This window comes from Melanostigma gelatinosum (genome assembly GCF_949748355.1).
Source record: "Melanostigma gelatinosum genome assembly, chromosome: 16".
Lineage (NCBI taxonomy): Eukaryota > Metazoa > Chordata > Actinopteri > Perciformes > Zoarcidae > Melanostigma > Melanostigma gelatinosum.
The window spans coordinates 9,375,615-9,399,448 of record NC_136649.1 but is presented as its reverse complement, the minus strand read 5'-3'; the positions used below and the strand labels follow the sequence as shown (position 1 = coordinate 9,399,448).

Sequence of the window (23,834 nt, the reverse complement as noted above, 5' to 3'; positions counted from 1 at the left end):
TAGCGTGCCAGACTGAAAGGAACAGGCTTGCATTCTCATAAAACAAGGTTTATTGCGAGCTCACATTCAAATATATGGAAGTATATTTATGTTTTTTTGTGTATCATGTAACCGTGTAAAGTCCTAAATCTTTGTTCCCATGATTATATCACTGTACTTTTTATGTACAACACAAAAATGACAATATTTCTGAATGACATACCATACATCAATGACACCTCATGTCCACTCACTGTACTGTACATGCTGCACAGCTAATGTAATGAGATTTGACGAAAAAAACTGTGTCAGCGATCTAAAATATCACAATGAACATCAAATTTGGCAGCTACAAGCGATTCTTTTCATTATTGATTAATCTACCTATTGTTTTCTCAATTTATTAAAAAACTAGTTTGGTCTATAAAATATCAGCAAATAGTGAAAAAGAGCCCACGATGTGATATTTAAATGTCTTGTTGGTTTTATCCCAACAGCGGCCTAAACCCAAAAGGCAATTCCACATTTAAGAATCTCTCAATTTCTGATCAAGCTTGTAGCCGATAAGCTTGATGTGTGGTTTATCTGTGATGTGTGATTCACCTGTTATATCACCACTGAAATGTCAAACAGCCGACACGTTATTTTTTACAGACACTGTAGTTGTACGTCTAACAAAGAGCTGCATAGTGTCAGCCCTTGACCTTTGTTAAATACGGTAGCTGTGGAGCTCTATGGGCACATAAAGAAAGGCTCATAGCATTTAGAGGAAACACGAGATGTAGTCACATGTTGCCGATCGTCATGGTTGTTGTGCACGTCATTGTTGTGCTTTCTCATTTGGCTAAAAATACATATCTCAACTGCTATTGAAGCCTAAATGAGTGACAGAGCATCGTGGTAAACACTACATTAAAAAGCTGAAGATATCGCTTCAGAGATGAGCTCACTGATCCCAAAGGTCACTCTTAATGGTTGCTGGTTACATTTTGAGGCCATTGATGAAGAAAAGCCCAAAAACAAAAAATCTTTCGGAAACTTTAAGTGCTCAGGAGCAAAATGAAATAAGAACAATTAGCTCCACATTGACATCACAAGTGGTATTGTAGGACTATCAAGAAAAACACATTTGTTTTCCATCCTCCCTCACTCTTGATACAATCTGTATCTCGTCACAATAAACAAGGATCACCTTCACAGAACCACTGCCGTAAGAACCGAGCTGAGCTCTAACCTCAACATGATAGATCAAGTAATGCAGACACTCTCGTTGAGCTGCAAGATAAAAACGTCCACGTCCTCCCATCTGACTACACGCGCTCTGAGGAGAACGAGCTGGATTTCATCCTCATCGTCTCTCTGGCATGGAATCTGAAAAGTGCCTTTTTTTTAAATGTTATTGTGTTAGTACACATTAGTATAATACAACTCCCGCTTCCACCGTGAGCTATCTGTCACACACAAGTGTCTGTTGACATGCTCCTTAACATGGATATTATGTTAGGGAGCCTTTTAGCAAACTCCAAATTATTCTGCCACAGTCCCTTTCTGTGGTGGGTCAGGGCTGTCTGAAGCCATTATTGGTAATGAATGTGGAGTCCTACTTTAAAAAGGTTCAGGCATGTAGTCACCTAAAGCTGACTAATGGAATCCTGCTGACACTGAATGCCAGGGGCTTTTACCACATCCCAGAATGGCAGATTTGGAAATTTACACTACAGACATAATGAACTAGGAATGTAAACTTGGGAATGTGGCCTCCCACACAGTAGCTCCGAGTTATTAATAGGTAGAGAGCGCTCAACGTGCTGCAAAATGATAAATTGCAGAAGGCTATGTTGTGGTTTCAGCAACAATCTGGCTGCTTGTGACTCATTTACACAATAACACAGACGAATTTAGACGTGCGTCTTTGTGGGCATCGAAGAAGGAGCTGTGAAAATATGTGTGGAGCGTTTTGTTGGGCGGTTCGAAATATTGGGAGTTTGTTAGCGCTGCAACACTTTGTGCCCTGGGAGATGGGCCTCTTCAGCAGGTTCACAGGTCGCACAGCAGCGTGCAGAGTGGCCATTGTGCTTTGTCGTTTCACAGGTGACTCATATCAGTACACTCGAGCATGCTGGAGGTAGAGCACTCGGAGATGCTTGCGGCATTCAAAATGCATGATTTTCAGCCTAGTGCAAACAAATCGCTTTAAAAGATCAGTTTAATCTATTTCGAGCTGTTATTATGAGCCGGGAGAGTTGTTCAGATAAAGAGACTGAAGCAGGGTTAACATCAGAGTGTTGGACAACTCTTCACGCACTTTACCCAGCGTGAGAGCTGTCAACTTTATTATTTGTTTTTGACGATACAGCGTGCATATGATTTACAATGCAGACCACTAAAACACTGGTCAGGGGGGTGAATTACTGCGAGCCACACTGCAGCGGAAATAATGTAGATCATTTAAAAAAAACATATGTGGGGAAATATCAGTCACAGAAGCCATCGATGTCATCGTCGTTTGTGTCGAAAGGTTGAGGACGCAATGCTGCTTCAATCTCCGAGTCGCTGTCATCCGAGTGGCCCCAGAAAGCTACAGGTGGAGAGAAAGAAATACGAGATGCACTATTAGAGCAGCATGTTTACCCGTCCCGGCTTTAAATGAGATGTAACCTCTTACATCGTCTACATACTTTCTTTCTCCACTTAATTCTGCGCTTTCTCTATCAGCATTCAAGGATGAAGGCACAGAAGCTAAATCGTACCTTGAGTTTGACTGCACCATGAAAATCTTAACATTCCACCTTTTATTAACACAGCCTGATAATATGCATTGAATCGATGTCCTGTTCTGTCAATACAGATGAGAGTGTAGCACTCATACATTAAGATTCAACTGCTCACGCCGTATTCAGAGGACTGTCACTTTTGATCTATTTGGCAGCTCAGGTCTAAAGAAATTGCTGCGAGAAATTGCTGCGAGTCTATTCAATCTATAGAGCAGTGAAGTGAGAGAAACTGTGATGCAATCCGACACCAGTGGTCAACCGCAGTGTGCCTCAACTGGAACCAGACACCATGTAGGTATGTGTTGATAAAACAAATACATATATATAATAATGATCTAACAATGTAAATGTCGAAGCGAAGAACATTGTCTGTCTGCTCCCGTTAGAATCCCGTTAGAATCTCTCAGGGGTTCTGTAGAGCAGCAGGTTTGATCAGTAACACAGCAGAGCCAAAGGAGGACTGTGTTAGTTATCTGTTGGAGGATTTAGGTCCTGCTTGCTGGCAACATAAATCTAAGCTTTCAGCAACCTGGATTTGTCTTCGAGGTCAATTATCATTATTTACACATCCTCAAAAAGGGCAGAACTGCATTTACAGTGACATTTAATCAAACTGTTAGTGTCCTCCCGTGGCTCAACATTCACCAAAAATGCATGCCAGTGACCGCATGAACATGAAAGTGACATTTTCTTGATGACACATGCAATTGAAATGACTTTGCCTATACTCACCTGTGGACTGTAGAGTAGTGTGAGCTTTTGAGTTCCTGGAAACACAAGGACAGTTGTTAGCCTTGTAAAGTTATTACCTCTTTCTTTAAAGAGATTCTATTGTACACCAAAAAACAACCCAAAAAAAAGGGAAAACAAAGCAGGCAGACGGTGCAGCAGAGGGAACTTCCTTGACTCCTGTTCTAAAAGGACTTCTTCATTCAAAAATAGTCCCAAAGACAGGGTTGCCAGGTTCCCAGAGCTCTGATGATATCGCTATGTAAATGTGTGACCTCCAAAAAGGCTTTGATCTACCTCAATGCATATGCAATAAGGCCCCCCCCCCCCCCACCTCCCCGTTCCACTTTTAAAGGCCTCCTCTTTAATTTACATCATCACAGAGCCTATTCAAGAGCCCACACTATAGCCTCATCATCTCCCAGGTTAGCTTACATATCCATATGGCTTATTTGTTTGGACTGTCTATATTGGAGCTGTGTTGACGCTTTTCTAGGAAATGGGAAGAGGACAAAAAAAAAGATGCAGAGTTTTCAGCAGATGAGCTCTGGCAAAAAAAAACTAAAAAAAAAAACTGTTGAGCGCCTCCATCTGCATCAATTCAAACCCATGACCTCTTTGATTGTCCTACTCTCAATCACGCTCATCTCCTCCTCTCTCCCTCCACTAAGTCTTGGCACATGTGACTGTACATCGAGTATGAGGAGCAAATTACTCTGGCTGCGTTCCAATTGCTGTCTTCCGAACTATATATTCCTGCTTTGCACCACTCAAGGCAGCATGCGAGAGAACCAAAAAAATAAAATAAAAAGAAAAGATGCAACTCCCATTCCTAACTGTGAACAGACTGCTTGGTGCTAAAAGCAAAATATACCATAATCATTAGAATATACCCTTTATATTCACATGCTGAAGGGGCTTCCTACAGGACATTTGGATGATTCTTGCATCTGTTCAGACAACATGCGGAACCTCAGGTGCTTAAAATGCTAGCAAATCAAAGCAGAGGCTGAGTCAATGAAACGGTGCCAACAAACAGAGAGCAAAGACACAATGACCGATAATCGGCCGATCTGCTTGCATACGACAGTGTTTTGTTAAAATAGAGGATTTTGTTTGGCAAAATATGTCCAAAATGATGGTGGGTATTGTTATCCCTAGACTACGCTATGTTTAAGAACAGCAAATGTGAGCTCTTCTTGCTTGGCAGAATCGTTTCCTATGCTGCCCGTACTACACTGACAGATGGCCACCAGAGAGACAATATAATCATAGTTGTTCTGGCGATATAAAGATTTCAAATATTTTGTAAAAACTGTCGCTCAAAAGTCCTGGTATATTGAAAGATTATGGAACAGGCTGAGGGTGTATAGTAAAGTGAGGAATATATATGTGTATCAATATTTTAAAAAAGTCATCCACCTGCTATCCACATTCAGCTGTTTAAAGTGAATCGGAGATAAAGCACAGACGCTGAAGCACAACTAAACCACTGCATCCACCAGACCCCGCAGCAGCAAAAACACAGCAATAATATACACGATTACTTCCTCTCCTTTGCCACAATAATAGCTGTTACGGAGAGTAAATTGGGCTTTTCTTTTCTTGAACTCCCCCCCCCCCCCTCCCCCGGGGACGGGAATAGTCTATCAGCTGTTCCACTTCAGTGAGGGACAGGGCTGATTTCAAGACAGGGCTATTACCATAGAGAGCCCGATCTGGATCTGACCCCACCAATCTAATATTCCGTTTCCATAAACATTTATGCCAGTTCATCTTCTGCTGAGTTTCCCTTAATTGAGGCAAATGATCTGAACATGTAAGACTGGGCTGGCCAGTGTTTTACGAGCTCTAGACAGGTAGTACTGGTAAAATGAAGCAAATTACAGCGATTGTAATGTCTTTTTTCCATCCCAAAGCCTCGCTCATTCTCTTTCTCCTTCCTTTACAATTCATATTCTTGTTTATAGCGGGAGTCCACAACAACCTTTACAATTGCACGATGGGTTTCACACACACAACAGGAGCTTGATGTCTGTGTATTTCCTAAATCAAACCTCCGTCTTGTTTTGTCAGTTTGCCACAATTAGCTTGGTTTGCTCCTGAGAGCAGCATCCCGATTCTGTTTCACCAAATCATTTGTGATATCTCAATAAGGTATATCTACTGTGGAGCAAATACACACTGACTTACTCCTGCACATTCCTCACAAATACAAGTGTGGTCCATTGAGATTGCTGTTTTCAACTGTGTCAAGGCAGACCTGTTCAGCCTAAACGACGTGCTGTACATAACATTTTCATGTTAAAGTAGCAGACAATTGGACTTATAAAAGGCTGCAATCACACATCTGATCCAGGTTTACTCTATAAAAGAATGTGTTCAGTGCTGTAGCTATACATTGACAATAAATATCACATGGACAAAGACATCTTCACACAGAACATAAGTCATTTTCAAGCTAGGCTACAGGCTGTTGCTTGGACTCACTGACTTGTAATACAGTCACATTAGGGAATGTGAGGACTGACAGAGGAAATAATGCTTACCAAGCATTTAATACAACCTTGCACACGCAGATAGCGAGAAAACTGCTTTTATTTACCCTGGCTTTTTTTTTTTTTTATAAGCTCCTGCCACCCACACACAAATGCTAATAGCACAATAGCACTTTTGCGCAGCGGTGCTTGTCTAAAGGTAAAGGGAGACCCATCACCTCATCATTCCCATCAACTCCTACTCCCATCCCAGCTATGACCCCCGCAGAAACATTGTTTAGGCTCCGTTTAGATGTACTCTAACAGGCCTGAATGGTAGCAGGATGTAGCGCTCGCTGAGGGCAAACAGTGAGAGGCAACTGTGAGTGCAGTGTGAGAGGGCCCTCTCTAACATGTGAGTGCTCTCTGCTGGCAATGAGTGAGTACTGCAACTTAGAGGAAGAGGTATTGGGGCCAATGACTTCAACAGAGCGCCGCTCTCCTCCTGACTGGTGGCAGTCTGGTGGAGATGGCCAGTGCAAGGGGTGGCTGAAGGACAGATCATCTCATGTTACATTTTGTTCATGCACCACAACCCCTGTGGACTAACATAGACCGGCTTGTCCGACACATACACACATCTGCATCTAAAAAATGCGACCATGTTAGTATGAAGAGCAAACCAACAAAATGCTCTTAGAAATGACAGATTTCAAAATTCATGATTATGTCAGTCTATTGTCCTTTTTTCACCTCTAACAGCCTGCAGACAGATGAAGAGTAAATCCATTTAAAAAGCTTAATTGAGTCAATAATGTTAAGATAAAGCACAGAAAGTGTTTGAAAGCCAACTTGTTTGTTTTAATGGAGCAATCTTTACTGGTTTGAGGTAGCTTTTGTGGGACAGTGACCTCCTCTGGCTGGAGCCTCTCAATGCTCCCTCTCTCCATAACCCCTGTCATATTCTTTGGTCGAAACTGAAGGAGATCAATGAATTAATTGTCAAATGTAAAAGAAAAAAGAAAAACGTAGTCAGTACTATTCTCCAAAAACAAACGTTCTCAGATGCTGCCACGTGATATTGTCTGTTAAATTGTTTACATGCGTTTCCCTTCATTCACCACTGGATTTCAGAACAGGAATACGTCTTTCACTCCCTCTTTGTCCGTCACTGTTTCTCTGTCTCCCTCTGTCTCCCTCTCTCTCTCTCGCTCCCTCTCTCTATGTCCCCTCCCCTCCGGTCCTTTCTCTCAGCTTATGTCCCTCTCACCCCTCCTTCCCTCCTCCCAGTCAGAGATCCACACATCGGCTCCCTGAGAGAGAGAGAGAGAGAGAGAGAGAGAGAGAGCAAGAGAGAGAGAGAGAGAGAGAGAGAGAGAGAGAGAGCTTCTGATTTTGACATTTTGAGTGATTTGAGGTTGAATGCTTGAGCACATCCTGTTGTCCAAGGCAAAGCTGTAAACCACTAATTGTTGAGTCAAGGTTTTTTGTCAAGCAGGCACTAGGCACAACAATCATCACACCGGCTGATAGCTGGAGGATTTTGTTCTGTATGTGTGTGCCTGTGCACATGTGTTCAAACAGGTGGGGGGGGGGGGGGGGGGGGGGATGGGGGTATTAAAAGAAAAGAAGAAAAATAAGAAAGGAGTGGCATCTGAAATGCCTACAGTAGAAAGGAGCACAATGATTCTTTGCACCAGAGGAAGCAGTGGCATGCACTCGCACACAAAGGGGAACAAGTGGTCTTTACATGGAGTGCAGCTGCTTATTAAGACTCACTCCTTCGTGCATTATTCCTTTCATCCCCACTCAACCACAAAGTGATTTTACTTTGCCACTCACAAAGACAGCAAAAGATTTGTAATGGACAAATCAGTCGCTTCCCCACGAGTTATAATACAATAAACAGCACATTCTATGAAAGTATCTGACTGAAAAACACTGTGTGGGAGAGAGCAAGGAGGGGGGGGGGGGGAATAAAGAATATGAAAGACCTCAATTCTCTCCAACGCCATAATAGTGCAATGAGCACATATAAATGTGTTAAGAGTATCTCTTTGCATCTTGTATAGACTGCATGTATTTAATCTGTAAAGCTTATTAAGGCCCTAGTCATTGCTATGCAAAGCAGCACCCAGTGCTTTTCTCTCGCTTTTCAGCCGAGTGCAGTGTTTGGCCAATAGGACTGGCCCCCCGCCTCTCATTCTGCATTCATAACATGCAACATTTGCACAATGTATCTCTCAAAGGCCCTGAATAGAAGGCCTTAATACTCATGTAAACAACTGCAAACCAATTACTTAATGAATCGGGCCCACACATAATGAGGAGCCTCACAAAGGGCTATAAATGCATTTTTTTGCACCAAAGCCTCTGCTTTAAACTACAATCCCTCCGCTGTAGTCCAGGCTTAACTGGCAAATCATAATTAGTCGTCTAAGACAACAGAGAGGAAGCCATTTCTGTATTTTGAGTCCAGCTCCATCCTCCTTTTGATGTCACTCATAAAATAAAGCAAATAATTAACGAGTGGGGGGGGGACACACACAGGAAGACAGAGAGGAAGCGGGGCAAGTAGATGGGGAAGGGGCAAAAAGAGAGAGAGACACAGAGAGTGTTATGCTTCTGCTTAAGTGCAGGGCTTCCAGACCACTCGTGGAAGCAATAAAGCGCAAGAAGTGACTGGGGTACGTGGAATGCTAAAATCTGAGCGTCCAGGAGAAGCAAAGAGAAGACGGGGGGGGGGGGAATAGTTGCATGACCAAAGAAAAGATTATGGTCACGGTGACTGGTCACCACCTCCTTCCTAACCCTAGTGAGATTACAGCGTCGGGCATGCATTACTGCCCGTTCGTCCAATTTTGTCCACAACAACTTGTGTCTCACCACAGATCACGTCGTTGTCTGTTTCTGTCATTTATTTATTTTTTTGTCCTGCAAATTTTGTTGAATCACATATAGTGCGGGCATTCCACACGCATTAATGACAACGAGACAGGACACCACCTGAGAGGGTCTGGTGCTGAAATTGGCTCATGTTTATTAAAGAGGGTGGTCACTGGGGCTGGCAGTGGCAGACATCAGCAGCTATGAAGGGCCACAATAGAGCCAGCCCATTAGGCCCTTCCCTGGGCTAATAGGCAGACTGGGAGCGCCTGCTTGCCAGGCCAGGGAGATACAGACTTCAGCCCTTGTGTCAGCGTGGTGCCCAGTAATCACATGAAATCAGAGAAGATTATTCCTCATAACGTTTACCCAGCCATTACTGCAGCCCAAATGGGTTCGCAGTGAAGAGGTGCTCTGAGGACCCGACACGCAATTGCAGATTTGATGAAGTCGCGTTGATATTTAAATGTAGCCGCGGCGGTGTTAGCTTCCACCGAGCTATTTATCATTAGATCTTCTTTTCCAGCCCACTTACGGCTCTGATTTGAGAAGCCGAAATGCTTCTTCGAGGGTGAAAAATGAAAAGGACATTTGTCCTGGTCAACACTTGAGTCTCCTCCTTCCAAAACAGTTGTCCCTGATTCTCTTCTTGACATGATCCGTTTGCCTTCTGACGACAAGCCTGACACCAGTGAGATTATGACTCCCAATTTATTTTTGTGGCGGCCGTTTTTGTTTTTGATTTCTAAAACCCGGCTGAAGCCAGCAAACGGTGAGTGAGAGGGGCTTTAGGGGCCTTTTGTCTTTGTAAGCGAGTTAATGGGTGGCGCCCCCTTGATCTTATGGAAATTAACAGGGAATTATGAGAGCGGCCATGCAAATGTACATCAACCACTTTGGTGTCTGGTGGCCCATTTCCTGTGGCCCGTTGAATAATAACAATGTTCTTACCGAGGGTAAGGGTCTTGATGTGAGGAGCGTTTGGCCCTCCCCAGGTCCTCTTCATGGCCATGATTTATTCCTTAAAAGAGCAAACAGGGCCAGATAAAACCATTTGATTTGAACATCTCATCACAAGCTAATCTGAAATGCATATTAACATAGAAATTTATGGTAAGGCTGATGAGGGGCAAAGACTATGTATCTCAATCTTGGTGTCTTGACATGCACACTGATATCGATGTTAAGTGGTGAAGTCCGTCATTGCTGAAATAATTCGATTACGAGCCAAAACAAAAGGCTGAGAAAACCTGGACTGATTGCTTTTAGCTTAAATCTATGAGCACAAAAAAGATGGTCCTGCTGTGATGTCATTATGTGAGAACATATGGCCAGTGTTGACCGATGGTTAGGCTCCCGTTGCTCGCTAGTTGCCTGGTAGAGTGGCCCGCATCCCTTACCTGAGAGGCCATCGTCCTCCTCCTCCTCCTCCTCAGAACTCTGCAGGCTTTCCTGCATGGCTGATTGTTTAAGTAACTGATAAGCTTTTGTCTCTGTTCAGGGACACACACACACACACACACACACACACACACACACACACACACACACACACACACACACACACACACACACACACACACACACACACACACACACACACACACACACACACACACACACACACACACACACACAGAAAAAAAGTCACTGTCAAATATTTGCTTAAAACCCAGGTTTCCAACTTTCAGAGGTTTCTGTGTTTGATGAGACAACACGCTTCAGTAGCCGAGTCTTTTGCGCTCACTGCTGGACGGAGCGAGGGGGAAAACACAGTGCTCAATCAGCTAAGCTGTTGATTCTAGCCTACAGTATGTAGCAACAGTTTCCATGAGACAGCGATCGGCATCTCACATTATCGTAGCATCCCCCACCAGGACGGCAATGATTGATTTTCTGTTTTAAAAACACTCATAATTACTTTCCGGCAACACTAAAAGTAGGTATCATATTCGAGAGGAGCAAAGAGACTGTGCTGGCAAAAAAACAAAGCAGAAGTACATAATAAATAGGCTGTTGTCTCAATGATGTTGCTGAAACACACATATCAAATCAAAGGAGAGGGAAACATTGTGCTCTTGAATGACCTAATCCTAACATGCTTTACCTGGTTTGTCAAAAAAAGTGCCAATTTTAGTCATGTTCTAAGAAAACATATACACACCCACAGCACGTTATACAGGCATTGCTTTTACATGAAGTCATGAAAAAACAACAACATACAGACATGCATGCATTGGCAATTACTCAGTACCACGGTCACGGTATTTGATTGTGACATTGATCTCGCTCTCCCCGGCAAACCCATTCCCTCGTAAAACCTTTTGTCACGTTTTCTTTTTTAATGGCGATGGCTCTTTTGATTAAGTGTAGCGATTTGAAACTGGACTCATGTTGCTGGCTGTGCACCTTAGGGTTGCAGGCACATGAAACACCCAGTAGGCCGTCGGATAGCCATGGGTAATATAGGGTCGCTTTACATTTCAGAGGTGCGGCTCAGGGATGGGCACACCAGCTGCTTCCAGGATGCCTTCACATCTAGTGTTCTTCAAGTCCAGCCTTTTCCAGAGCATTGTTTAGAAGATAATGAGAACCGATGACAGATCTCTTGCGCTTCCCACCCCGGCGTCCTGACAATTAAAGCGGCCGCATTATGCCGGGCCAGGCGAATTATCAACTTTGCCGGAATGCCTCAGGCCAGGTTGAAAACATAGCTGGTGTTTTCTCGGAGATAATTAGAGAGAACTAGCACAGCTCTTCAGGTGGTACTTTGACCCTGGATCCACCTTGATCGTCCTGCCTCAGCCAGTGTGTAAAAGAGCCCATTATTCACTGCAGTGGGAAGAAAACAAACCACAACATAAGGACAGTGTGAATGCTGGGGCACCGGCGATGCCTTTTTACCTCTAATAGGAACACTTTCCACAGGGCTTTCGTCCTGGCTGTCCTCTTCAGCACTTTGTAGTTCTGTAAGAAAGGGAAGCGCATAGTGAGAAGCAGTGGCAGGGAGGACGGGAGTCTCGGGACAGCAATGGGAATGGGGGGGGGGGGGGGGGGGTCTTTCTTTAGCTCTGAATAGAAGCCTGTAGGAAAACTGGGCCGTGAGGGATTAATAAAACAGGCTCTATGGTGAAATTGATTTCTTTCATAAAAGCAAAGTTTTAGTTCTCTGCAGAGGTGGTTTGCAAAAAGAAAAAAAATAGCAGCAGTCTACATTTGTCACTGTTAATGGCCTCGTTTCATATTACTGTGCAAAGACAGACAATGTGGGATGTTTTGGACATTTGTGGGATTCTACTGGCAACTGCAACAAAAACACTCGCTGAGGGGAGAGTTAGTTTTTCACTGCTAGACAATGAAACCATTCCTCCGTAACAAATAACCAGAACCCAGCTTTTTAATATTGTACTCCAATTAGAATGCTCCATGGCTATTTCAATACTAATACTCTTTAGTAACCTTGGATCTGTTGCTTCTGTATCGGCCTGGCAGGCTTCACATCACCGTCAGCCAGGAGAGGAGGAGGACCACACGAAGAAGACAAGTCAGTCTCGTCCTCTGCTGAGGGGCACTCCTCACTGGACCGGGACACAAGTGTCCTCAGCAGCACTTTGGCCTGTGAGCGGCACAAATTAAAACCACACTCTTAATTGTTCCCATTTAGTGAAGGAAGTGTCAAATTGAACTCTCGCCGATTAGGCAAGTAATTTACTTTGGCCATGGCTGCTCGCACAGAGGTGCAGCCGCGGTGCCTGTTCAAACGCCAAGAGAAAATAACTTAAAATTCTCTCACTCGTTTAACTAAAAAAGAAAAAAATACGATTATTTCGCACACATTCGCTCCCGCTCGCAATCACAATTTTTTTTCCCTCCCTCTTCTCATCCATGAGATTAGAGAAGCGCCTGAAGAATCCAATCACCCTGGCGTGAATGTGCAACACGTTCCAGATATCTCCCCTCTTGGCTGCGAGAATTGAGACAAACTGCTCTCTTCCTCCCTCTCCAGCTCATTTTTTTTTTTGTTTTTATCTCTGGGGAGATGAGGATACACAATTAAGAGGAGCTGTTCCGGGAGATGAGGAGCAGGGAGATGCCATACACCGATTTCCTTTCTCTCCTTTTTCCCTCCCCCATATCAAATCCTGCCATCATCATCTCTCTTTCGTGATCAAAGACTGCCTCTCAGCCTCAGATGGCCATTTGCAACTTTTAATGAGCACTAATAGGGAGGGGATGATCAGGAGGATTTCGACAGTGGCAAACTTTAAGTACATTGTAAGTTGTTATCAGTAGGTCGCAGTGAAGATTGAAAATGTACATGCTTTCATTTTCCTCGAGGGGAAGAGAGGCAAACACATGCCAATCTGAGCTTGCCACTTGGTATTTGATGTTGCAGCACAATAAAAACTGTCTTGATCCTTGTCCCCGATATCGGTCTTTGTTCTTTTTTTTAGATTTAGTCAAATGTACCGTGGGTTGAGGGCTTTCGCGGACCCAGTGCATTTTAAATATCAATGAATGCAACTGTTAGCACTTGAATATTCAAAAGGACCTCTTTGAGTGTGTGCATGCGAGCTGCATGCTCCCATTTATCGGAGTGGCCAGGCTGTGTGGCATTGCCTGAATGGAAATTTCTGTTTGCTCTTGTGTGAGGGGAGTAAGCTGTTGTGTGAGGGGACAGAGAGGAGCAAGAGAGAGAGAGAGAGAAATAATGGGAGAAAAGGAGAAATAGAGGGAGGGATAGAGAAATAGATGGAGTAGATGGAGAGAGAGAGATAAAGGGGAGAGAAAGATTTTCACTCAGGCTTTTCCTGATGCACTTGGACAAAATGATGTAGATGGCAGTGTCTTTTGTTGGTTCATATTTTAGAGTAGCTCCACAGTCTCCCTCTTAGCCTCTCTCATTGCGTCGGGGACACTGGAGCAAGACCTCCGAGCCACAAGAACCCCGACCAAGATGAGTCCGCAGAAAATGATAACTCAAAAACCTGCACGTGTATACGATCATTCCTGCAGATAGAATGGTACACCTTCTGAAGAAAAGTCGGATTCTTGACAAATCTCTTGACATAATCCTTGGGTTTTAAGTGTGAATATGCAATTGCAATTGCTTTCTTTGTTTAATTGATCTGCACAAGGTCAATGAGAGGGAAATCTAAAATAATCTTGTCCGTTGTGGAGAGGGTCCCGATGGCTGCCTCATCCCATCGGACTGCAGCTGACGGCTATACTTTTGGCTAATGCCAAATTAAAAGCAAGTGTTTCTCACATGAATACGCCACGTGAGATGAAAGAAGCCAAGCAGAGGCTGTAATTTGCGATTGGCGCTGGGGTCAGGGCTTCCCTTCTGTCTAGGTCAACGTGTGGAGCAATCTGATGAGTCGGCAGGCAGGGCTTGGTTTCAAACACCAGACACAAAGAGGGCACTCAGTACCAACTACAGCTCTCTTTAAAAAAAAACAAAAAAAAAAACATGCAAAGAAACAAAAACACAAGCCTTTTTGGAGAAAAGAAGAAAAAAAGAAGGCATGTCACTACAATCATATGCGTGTGTGTGTGTGTCGCGGCAGTGTGCGTGCCTCCAACGCTACCTGGTGGCTGTAGGTGGCATGGCGCTCCAGCAGCAGCGGCGTGAACAGCTGGACCAAGCGCTCGGTGCTGAGGACACGGCGCTCCTTCAGCAGAAGGGCGTGCTTGAACCAGCGATCCCACAGCCGAGCGGCATCGGGAGGGAGGCTGGCGCTGTGGTGAGGGTGGGGGTGGTGGCAGAGAAAGAGAGGCTGTCTCACTCAATACACAGTGTAACTTACAATTGCACCTTCTTACAGTGAGAGATGCTTTGATTATCAGGAAAATAGAAATGGCTTAAAAATTTGACCATGAATACAATTTTCATGAAGCTTTCTCAAAAGGCTGCTCGCCTAGTCCGTCTTAGCACTTCAGAAGACATAGAAAACTAATGAATTCACGTTAAACACCGAGTAGACACACAGCAATACAGCACCTGGTTGAAAACTAGACAAAGGGTCAAAGAGCCAACAGGCATCTCCACAGAAGAGAGAGGGAGACCGCTGGATGAGTTTCTTTGGATGGAGTGCATAGCAGGGCAGGTCTCGGTGAAATCAATAGAGTAGTGAAGCAGAGCATGGATTTGGCTCAGAGTATTAACTGCCCATGATCCAAAGGACTGGAAGTCACAGATAGGGCATTTTAATTTACTCATGACATTCACCCAAGATGACCTTTACATTTGTGGACAGGGGCGACTGTATCGAATGGCAGCGTGAAAGATCTCACTGACTGTTGTGAGTGTGTGTCCTCTCCTGGTCCAAGGAAAAAAAACAAAACACTGCATATATATATATATATATATATATATATATATATATATATATATATATATATATATATATATATATATATATATATATATATATATATATATATATATATATATATATATATATATATATATATATGCAGTATGTATATATATATATATATATATATATATATATATATATATATATATATATATATATATATATATATATATATATATATACATACATACATACATACTGTCTGAAAAGTGGAATTTATTTTTATTGTAAGTCTGGTCTTTGTCTCTATGAAAAGAAAGTCTATTGAACTCTATTGACTCCGTTATAGCACTACTTATTAGAGTTCAACATGTCAGTGTCTACCCAAAACACACTGTATTACACTGTATCACAACTATATTTGATCATAGAACTGCTTTTATCCTGGCATCTCAGAGGTTGCAGTTTGTCACAAACGTAACATAACGCACTGCTATGTAACGCAACGTGAAAGCCAACGCGAGTGATTTACATTGACATTGTGATTTACAATCCCAAAATCACACGCTTCATTAAGCTGGGGGGGGAAACACTGACATCGGTCGTTGGTTTTGGGTTCAGACGAACCAGGAGGCCTTACCTTATTTCATTAGGCTCAGTGCTGGACTGCTGAGCATCCACTAGATCCTGTGGTAGCAGGCAGCCCTTTGCCGTGCTCCATGACAACCTCTGAAGCTCATGAAGGATGACTGCTCCACATGCTTCAAGGTCCTCGTCATTCAAGCCCGCTCCACGGTTACAAAGGCTGTCCAATATACAGAGAGCAGTCAGCTATTGCCATGGAGCCCCGGCCTCAGGCGGGTCAGGAGCACACGGAGTACATCCAGCAGCTGCTAACACTTCACACACGCAGTATACAAGCGTGATCATACACACCGATGCACATGCACACTTGCTCACATAATATCACAGCGAGACTAAACATTAGACTGAGGGTCGTGACACGAGATGGCCACTCTCTTCACCAGTGGAGATTTTGTTGACATCATTTACAGCACTCGTGTTTGCATAGAAGGGGATAAGTGTGAACTGGGTTTAAAAAGGAAAGAGGAGCTTTCATTTCCCAGACATTTATCCGTACTTTACGACAAGAACTCCAATTATGGTAAATTAATCATGCTATGAAATATAAAAAAGCTGATGAAAAATAAGCCCAGTCTAATGAAACACATCCTCCATCTCCCTGACCTCCAATAACAATTCAACAGGGCGGTTACTATAACAATCCCATGTGTTTGAAAACCTCTCAGAAATAAAGACGTGTGCATGTTGGTGATGACACTTCATCTAAAGTGAGAGCCCTTGGCAGACGGATAATATGTTTTCCCCGTCTGCACAAACCGATCCATGGCCGTTAAATAAATACACACAGCATTCCGTTTAGAGGGGGGGGGGGGGATAAGATTGTAGAAGTCGGAGGAAAGACAGGAAGGGTGTACCTGATAATTCTATTGAGTTGTCTTCCATCAATCGAAGAATCCGCGTACACGCCGGTCCGTTCGCCGTGGAGTCGTCCTTCGATGTTGTCCAGCAGATTAAAGAATCCTTCCTGGCGGAGACTAAATACAGATTACCCATGAACGTGGTGAGAAAAAACACAAATGGAGGCCAAGTGATCGATTATCCTGCTATTTGTAGGTTAATGGGAGAAAAAGAAAATACGATTCACTTTGATCTGACAACCGGTGATGCGTTTTTCCAGGCAATTTCCTTGAGGTACAGTACTCAAGGACTGCTGGAGGAATCCGATCATTAGAATGGTACCTCCACATAACAGGACTTTTCAAATGCCACATGTAGCGATAGGTTGTGTGAGCTTGTAGAACTAGCTGCCGGCTGTTAAAGTCGAACTTTAAATAAGCTTTTATCAGTTAACGTCATCATAAATATGTAATATGATTATACAAAATAATGAAAATATTAAAACCATGTAACACTACTACCACCACCATCTCACATTAAAAGGGGAAAAGAAGGTTCCAAAAAAAAAAGGGGCCTCAAAATGATTTCTTTTGGTGAGAGATTTACACTTTAATCTGGTCCTGTGTGAGGCTGCAACATGAGAAATGGATGCCTAATGCATGTGGATATTGGGAATTCATCTCTTTCTTGCGCATTAAGCTCTGGGTGGCCTTCATTCAATTCTCCCATGAAACCCCAAGCCGAGAGATCCTGAGCCCCCCTACATAAAAGGGGCCAAAAAGAATTTATGACAATCTGTAATGGGCTCCTGGGTTAGGGGTCAGCAAACAATTGCTCCCTCTTTTTTGCAGGTTGTTTCCTGGTAACATCCTGATTAAGCTGGCAGCTTGAATAATATCCATGACATTCTGTAGTGTGCAATCCGTCCGTGCTAAGTCCTCTTCAGTGAGGCTGAAGTAGCATAGGCAAAAGCTCCATCTTTTTTTTCCTCTCTCTCCCTCACCTTATCATCAGCATGGGCCTTGAAATATTCATCTTTCTTTTTTCCACTTTATTTGTCAACGCTCTTCAAAAAGAGACCTTTAGAGAGGGAGAAAGTGAATTAGTTTGTGTTTTTGCTGCAAAACCACTCTCTCTCTCGCTCTCTCATTGTATTGTCGCCAGCTTTCATGTCAAGGTCCCCAACCTCACTTTAGATGCTGCCGTTGTCTGTGCGTCGACATCATCAGGGGCGCATTGTTAGCTCGGAGGAAGAGGTCAGCCTCGCTGCAGCGATATCGGTCTGCAGTGTACAGTACGGGCTCCGGTGTGATTTATCACACGGAATGGTCTCATTGTTGAGTGATTGGTGTCGGAAAGATCTCCCCTTGCTGGCACAGACGGCAAATATATCACAAAGGAATGGAAAAACGTACCACAAGTAAGAACACTTTGAGTGCAGGGATACATTTTGGATGTGTCCAACCACACTGTGAGCACGCAGTTTACAAAAGTACCGCGTGGCAATGTGCAATAACTTCACAGAGACGAGATAAACCCAGAAAAACCTACTGAGAAATCTTTGTGAAACTAAATAAATTAAAAGTAATGCCCTAATGACATTGCAGAATGTTTAACAAATTTTAAAGCCTATATAGCTTACATTCCATCTCTCGACTTGAACCGGATTTTTTTGTGTGGCGTTCTTGCCAACAATGAGGCAGAACCATCCTGCAGTTCAGGGACGACATATTTGAGAGCAGGACACAGTGGGGCCATTATGATGAGTCTGGAAGAAAAAACCTGGAGGATATTTCAGTCATGTACCCTCACTCACCCCAGCCATGCTGGAGGAGAAATATAATGGGATAATCTAATGAATTGCCAAGGCTTGTTTTTCCTGACTGTGAGCTGAATGGAGGGAGCGAAATAAACTCTAACCTTAAGAGAGAGCGAGGGAGAGGATAGAGCCTGGATGCTCTCTGAGCTTTACATCAAAGCCTCTGGTTTTCTCCTCATACACAGAAGCCCTTCGTGTTAACAATGAAAGCTGCAGCCCCCACCACCGTCTCCCCGGTGGAGGCTAACTGCAGCTCCTCTTGAGGTCACACTATGAACAGTATAGCAGACCACACAGAAACACATGGCACCAACATGCTGAACTTGCAGGGGAGAAAATAAAATCCCACTTTTGTCTGTGTGTAGCATGTCTTTACAACACACTCGAAACATGCTCAGAAATATTGTGTTTGTTTTGAATAGTATTATTGTGAGCATATGTGCAAGTGGGTACTTCATCGAACAAATAAAATGTTGAATGGGAAACAAGCATAATGTACATAATCCAAGGACAGGAACAGGAAAAAAGGGACTGTCCCTGAGAATATGGTAAAGGAGAAATATACATAACAAACAGTTTTTCAAGGAAATACTGTGTATTGTAGGGAAATTGAAGAAGCTCTGGGCACAAACATTCACACAGGATTGTCTGTGGCTCTAACCCCATCCAAAATGATCCTTCAACTCAGAGGCCATCATCACGCTAAGGATTTGTGGCTGTAAGTGCTGTCCACATGCCCACCCTCCAGAACACTCTATGGTGCCACAAATTTCCTCCTCCACTGGGGACTTCCTGAGGTCTCTCAAGCAGAAAATTGCTCTGTTACAGCATTATCTTGGATTATGGCAATATTGTTGGTGACAGGTCTCCCTACAGCTCTCCCTATAAGATGCATCACTGCCACCACCGCAGCCACCGCTGAGCCTCATAGAGCATGGCGGCATGGACCGTGACCCCCACAATCCCCTCTGTCAGCCTCTGATGTGATGGTGGCAAGGACTGTGCGGTGTCTTCACCTGCTCCTATCACTAACAGCCCTCTGTGGTTCAGCGTGGCTGTGCAGAACATTCTCCTTTCCCAGCTTGCTTAGCCTTCAATCTTAGGGGGGTGAGAAAGAAACACCGACTGCATTTGTGCGCCTTTTAGGAAATGTGTTGCCATAAAGCATTTTGTTAGTGTTTTTCTTCCACATCCACTTCCAGACAATGTACAGAAGTCACACATACCGTACCTTTCCAAAGTCCCCACTGGAGCTGAGGATTCACAGTTTAACTGTGGTGTGTTCTTGGACCCGTCAGAGTGGAGGGATGATTCAGGGCTGCGCCTATTGTGATCACCGCTCCCTCCAGAAGTGGCTTTCCTCTCAGGTGCCACACCCTCAGGCGGATCCTCTTCCAGCTCAGATTGTGTCAGCGAAATGGACAGGTCACTAACACTGCTCTCCGACAACTGCACATCGGAGCTCGGTGTGCTGACGCTCCCGCGTCTACCTGAATGTTAACACATTAAATATTTAAGTCAAGGCGGTAAAAAGACACGACGAGGTAATAAGCGAGCAGATAGCATTGCAAACCTGGTATATCCTGAGCTTCTTTTCCCAAAGTGGTTTGAGGCATGAAATGGCTGCGACCTCGCTCCCCGTCTTCCATTACGGCTGGCTGATGAGCCACCTCTCGGGAGTCAGTGTGTTCTGCAGGGGAATCGTCAGCCTTCATGAGTCTACTGCTGCTGGGAGACGGACTCTTCTCAGGCCGCGTCCAGGTCACCAGAGGTGAAGGTTCTTGTTCATCATCACTTCCGAAAGGCGCTTTGCCCGCTGCGCCTGTTAAGGCACAAATGGACGGAACAGATGGGAGCGCCGCCATCGTTCTTTCATGTTTGTCACTCAAATTACAGCCGTCGGGGGAATCGTTTGAGCCTGAAATGTCATCTGATAAATGTGCTCGGTTGCTGGCGGCATCCTCTCCGCCAACTCTGAAGTCCTTCAAAAGGCCACTTGGTAGACGTTCGCGGGAGTGCACGCTGCGATTGGGTGAACGATGCAATGCTTGGTGTGAGTGTACACTTGTGGTGCCAGCTTCAGCGTCAGACCCTCCGGAGGTCTGGCGGCCCATAGAGATTACCGCTGGTGGTGGTTTAAAACCCCTAGCTGGGTGAGAGAGGGAGCTGTCCTGGTGCTGTATAGACACAGCTTCATCCTGCAAATATGGGAGAAAAAAGAAAATCGATGAAATATATACATTTTTTGGCAACACAATTCCCATTACCTTGTAAAAATAATATTTGTAAATAAATACAATTTTCAAAGACGACAAATTTCTTGCTTAGGTTGAATAAGCCTATTTTGAAATAGTACGTTAACATCCACTTTACGGATTTGAATAAGTATCTTATTTGGGCCAAGGTCAGAATTCTTTTCACAACGTCTTTTCGAAGAATGTCTCAGGATCAATGTTTTAACTTTTCATCTTGTTAGAAATCCTTTAGACAAGTTTTGATTCATGTCTGCAATGTCACCAAGGGGGGGGGGGGAGAGTGAAGCAAAAAAAAAAGCCTCCCTCCAAACGTAATAACAAAAAGCATGGCTTCTGTTTCTTTTCTGATAAGCGTCTTAAATACCAAACAGTTAGCTGCTTAATAACATTCCCTGTAAACCATGCAGCCTTGCCCAGCAGATCCACAAAGTAGGTAAAAAAAAGAGGAAAAGTTAATTTCTTGGCTGAGTGATTCCATCGGTAGCTGCAGGGCAAAGTAGAAAGTGTTTCACTAAAGTAGCAATTGATTCTTCTATCAATCTGCGGCACGCGTGTGCTCTTCCAAGGAATGTATTAAATATGAAAATCATATCCCGTTATCATCTGTCTCCAGCTTTCAGCCCGGTAAGCTTCCCTTAATGAATGCTGCAGCCTGAGGGACATGCACACTGCCAGCCAATGGCTTGTATGCATAATGGAGTGACGGTACCATTTTGCTCATTACAATATCGACAGGCTGACGGGGGTTTTTGCACACAGTTACAAGTGACTGCTCTAGACGGCATGCTCCAAGTTATTATGAGATGTCTTAGACATTTCATCTAAAAGAGCTTTAACTGCTTTAAGTGAAGGGAGAAAGCAGCTATGGACTTGAACTACATCGCTTGTACAGATGCACCAGCTAGGATTAGACACCTGTGCTACTGCAGATACACAGTTTAAATGTAGACTCCTCTACAGATTTACCAGGCATAATGTCTACTTGCCTTTGTTATTCTGAACCTGAAAACATAGCTTGATAGAACTGAGATTTGTGGAAACATTTTTTTTTAAAGAAAAGAAGGATCCAACTATTTAAAAAAAGCAAGTGCTACATAAGAAAGTATGTGTAAAAACAGGCGCACAAACACAGTACACGTGTAAAGTACATGATGTACAAATATGCTACTTCCAAACCTGAATGCTATTCTTATTACCATACTAATAGTTTATGTCGCAGATATTTGCATTACCGTTGCTGCATCAAGCCCTTGCCCTATATTCTTCTTTGCTTCCATAAATCTGGCAATCTTTTTGAAAACGTCAGCCTGTAAGAGATGTAAAGACAGAATGATACGGAGATAAGAGTAAGATAAGAGCAGAAAAGTGACAGGAGGATGATAGACATAACATTTAACTGGCGTGCGACAGGCAAACCCCACTCTTCGTGCAAACACTAGGAATCGTCTGTTAAAACGCTGCGATAGTGTTGTAGAATATTATCTGCATGTGGTGTGAAAGCAGAGGTGACAGCGTCGAGCATCAGTCGATCACAGCGGGGTTTTCCCAAGTGACTGTTCTCTGTGTGGCTGCTGACACACTTTAACATTTATCTGACCGGCCACAGACTAACTTACTGCCTTAATCCCAACTCCAATTAAAAAAAGCTAATGGCCATTTGAAGGGCACTTGGATTAGCTCAAACATGCCAGACCTTTTCATCACAACAATGGCAGTTTACAGAACCAGACCATTTAAAAAAAAGGCCGCTTTCATGAATTCTCATTTGCCCACTCTTGTCTTTAAATGTTAACCAATACTAAGAAAGATTACACTGAAATTGTCATAAATGTACGCACCTACCGTCACTTTACTCCCTGTCCATTTGAGGAATTTATGGTTTTCGACAACAAAATTCAGGGGGACTTTAGACAACGGAAACAACGAGCAACAGGACCACCAAAATAACAACAGACATGTAGGACTCATAAAGCATCAAGAGGAAATAAACCAACTGCTTGAGGGGAGAGAATGACTAAACCTCTGGAGCACTTCAGAGTCTCTATATTGGGCAATTAACTCAGCGAGTCATAATTAGCCAATTTTGTTAATTTGATATTAAGCTGTCAAGCACTGTCGTTGAGTTTTAAGTGATAATCTGACTCGCTCATTGTTTTCCCCCTCGTTCATTTGCTTGTCGTGATAAATTGCAGTTTGAGTGTTTACTGTTGTCACATCAAGCAATTGCAAGCAACTATTACTACTCTGTGTTAAATTACAGCACTGCATTAAGGCAAATGTGCATCCAACACATGCTATAATAACTAATATACATTCCTTACACAATACTATTCTATTGTAGGTCTGTGAGTTTATTGTTCTTATTCTAAAGTCATGGTGTATTGTGTACAAATGTTTTTTTAAACACACAGTATTCCAAAAATGAATAAACAATTAAATGCAATCAAATATTTTAGAGAAAAGTAAAATTTTGGAAACCTCTATAAACCTTGTGGGCAGGGTGTTTGTTCAGATTGCTCTTCATGAAACTCTATAATGAGAAAAACTATTCCACTGAACAAATAAAATGTGTGTGTGTGTGTGTGTGTGTTATACCTTTTGTTGTTGCAGGGGACAATGGTCAGGACTATATTCCTTCATCCTAATTTCTATGCACTCCACATCTCTCAGAAGCTCAAGGTTTCTCATTTTTGCTCGTGCTCCCCTGTCACAGATTTCCTTGAGATAACTGCGCAGTTTGGAACGCTTTATCTGTGAGCTGAAGGCAGTGGAGAACTATTATTCAAAAGAAATATTATCTCGGAACATTGTCAAAAAATAAGAGCTAGACTTTTCAGAGGAAAAAGGTTAAGCACAATACATTTTAAATTTAAATCTTATTCTCAATTCTCCTCTCAGCTGTTTCAACCCAGCACATTATTATTTATGAGAATCAATTTATGATGAAAACAGGCTGTTCAGCTTACATCCAAAAGGTGCAATGTGCTTGTAACACTTTCTCTGTCTCACACACACACACACACACACACACACACACACACATACACGTTTTTGCTACATGGTGGGGACGCCTGTGTAGAGGTTACGCGTGGGGACCTCATTTTCTGAAT

General features: G+C 43.3%; 1 protein-coding gene across 1 annotated transcript in view; it reads right to left on the bottom strand.

Annotated features, from left to right (window-relative positions):
• Positions 1 to 2,331: 2,331 nt before the first annotated feature.
• The window catches only part of kiz (kizuna centrosomal protein), a 33,890-nt gene continuing 12,387 nt past the window's right edge, over positions 2,332 to 23,834 (bottom strand). Inside the window, exons 2-14 of the mRNA XM_079286330.1 lie at positions 23,320 to 23,482; positions 21,957 to 22,031; positions 20,043 to 20,667; positions 19,701 to 19,959; positions 16,668 to 16,787; positions 15,809 to 15,973; positions 14,437 to 14,587; positions 12,305 to 12,461; positions 11,750 to 11,812; positions 10,246 to 10,338; positions 9,797 to 9,866; positions 3,486 to 3,520; positions 2,332 to 2,557 (exon numbers count right to left, since the gene is read on the bottom strand). Coding sequence (XP_079142456.1) covers positions 2,454 to 2,557; positions 3,486 to 3,520; positions 9,797 to 9,866; positions 10,246 to 10,338; positions 11,750 to 11,812; positions 12,305 to 12,461; positions 14,437 to 14,587; positions 15,809 to 15,973; positions 16,668 to 16,787; positions 19,701 to 19,959; positions 20,043 to 20,667; positions 21,957 to 22,031; positions 23,320 to 23,412 — 2,010 coding nt within the window. The 5' untranslated portion in view covers positions 23,413 to 23,482 and the 3' untranslated portion in view covers positions 2,332 to 2,453. The remainder of the gene's footprint in view (positions 2,558 to 3,485; positions 3,521 to 9,796; positions 9,867 to 10,245; positions 10,339 to 11,749; positions 11,813 to 12,304; positions 12,462 to 14,436; positions 14,588 to 15,808; positions 15,974 to 16,667; positions 16,788 to 19,700; positions 19,960 to 20,042; positions 20,668 to 21,956; positions 22,032 to 23,319; positions 23,483 to 23,834) is intronic.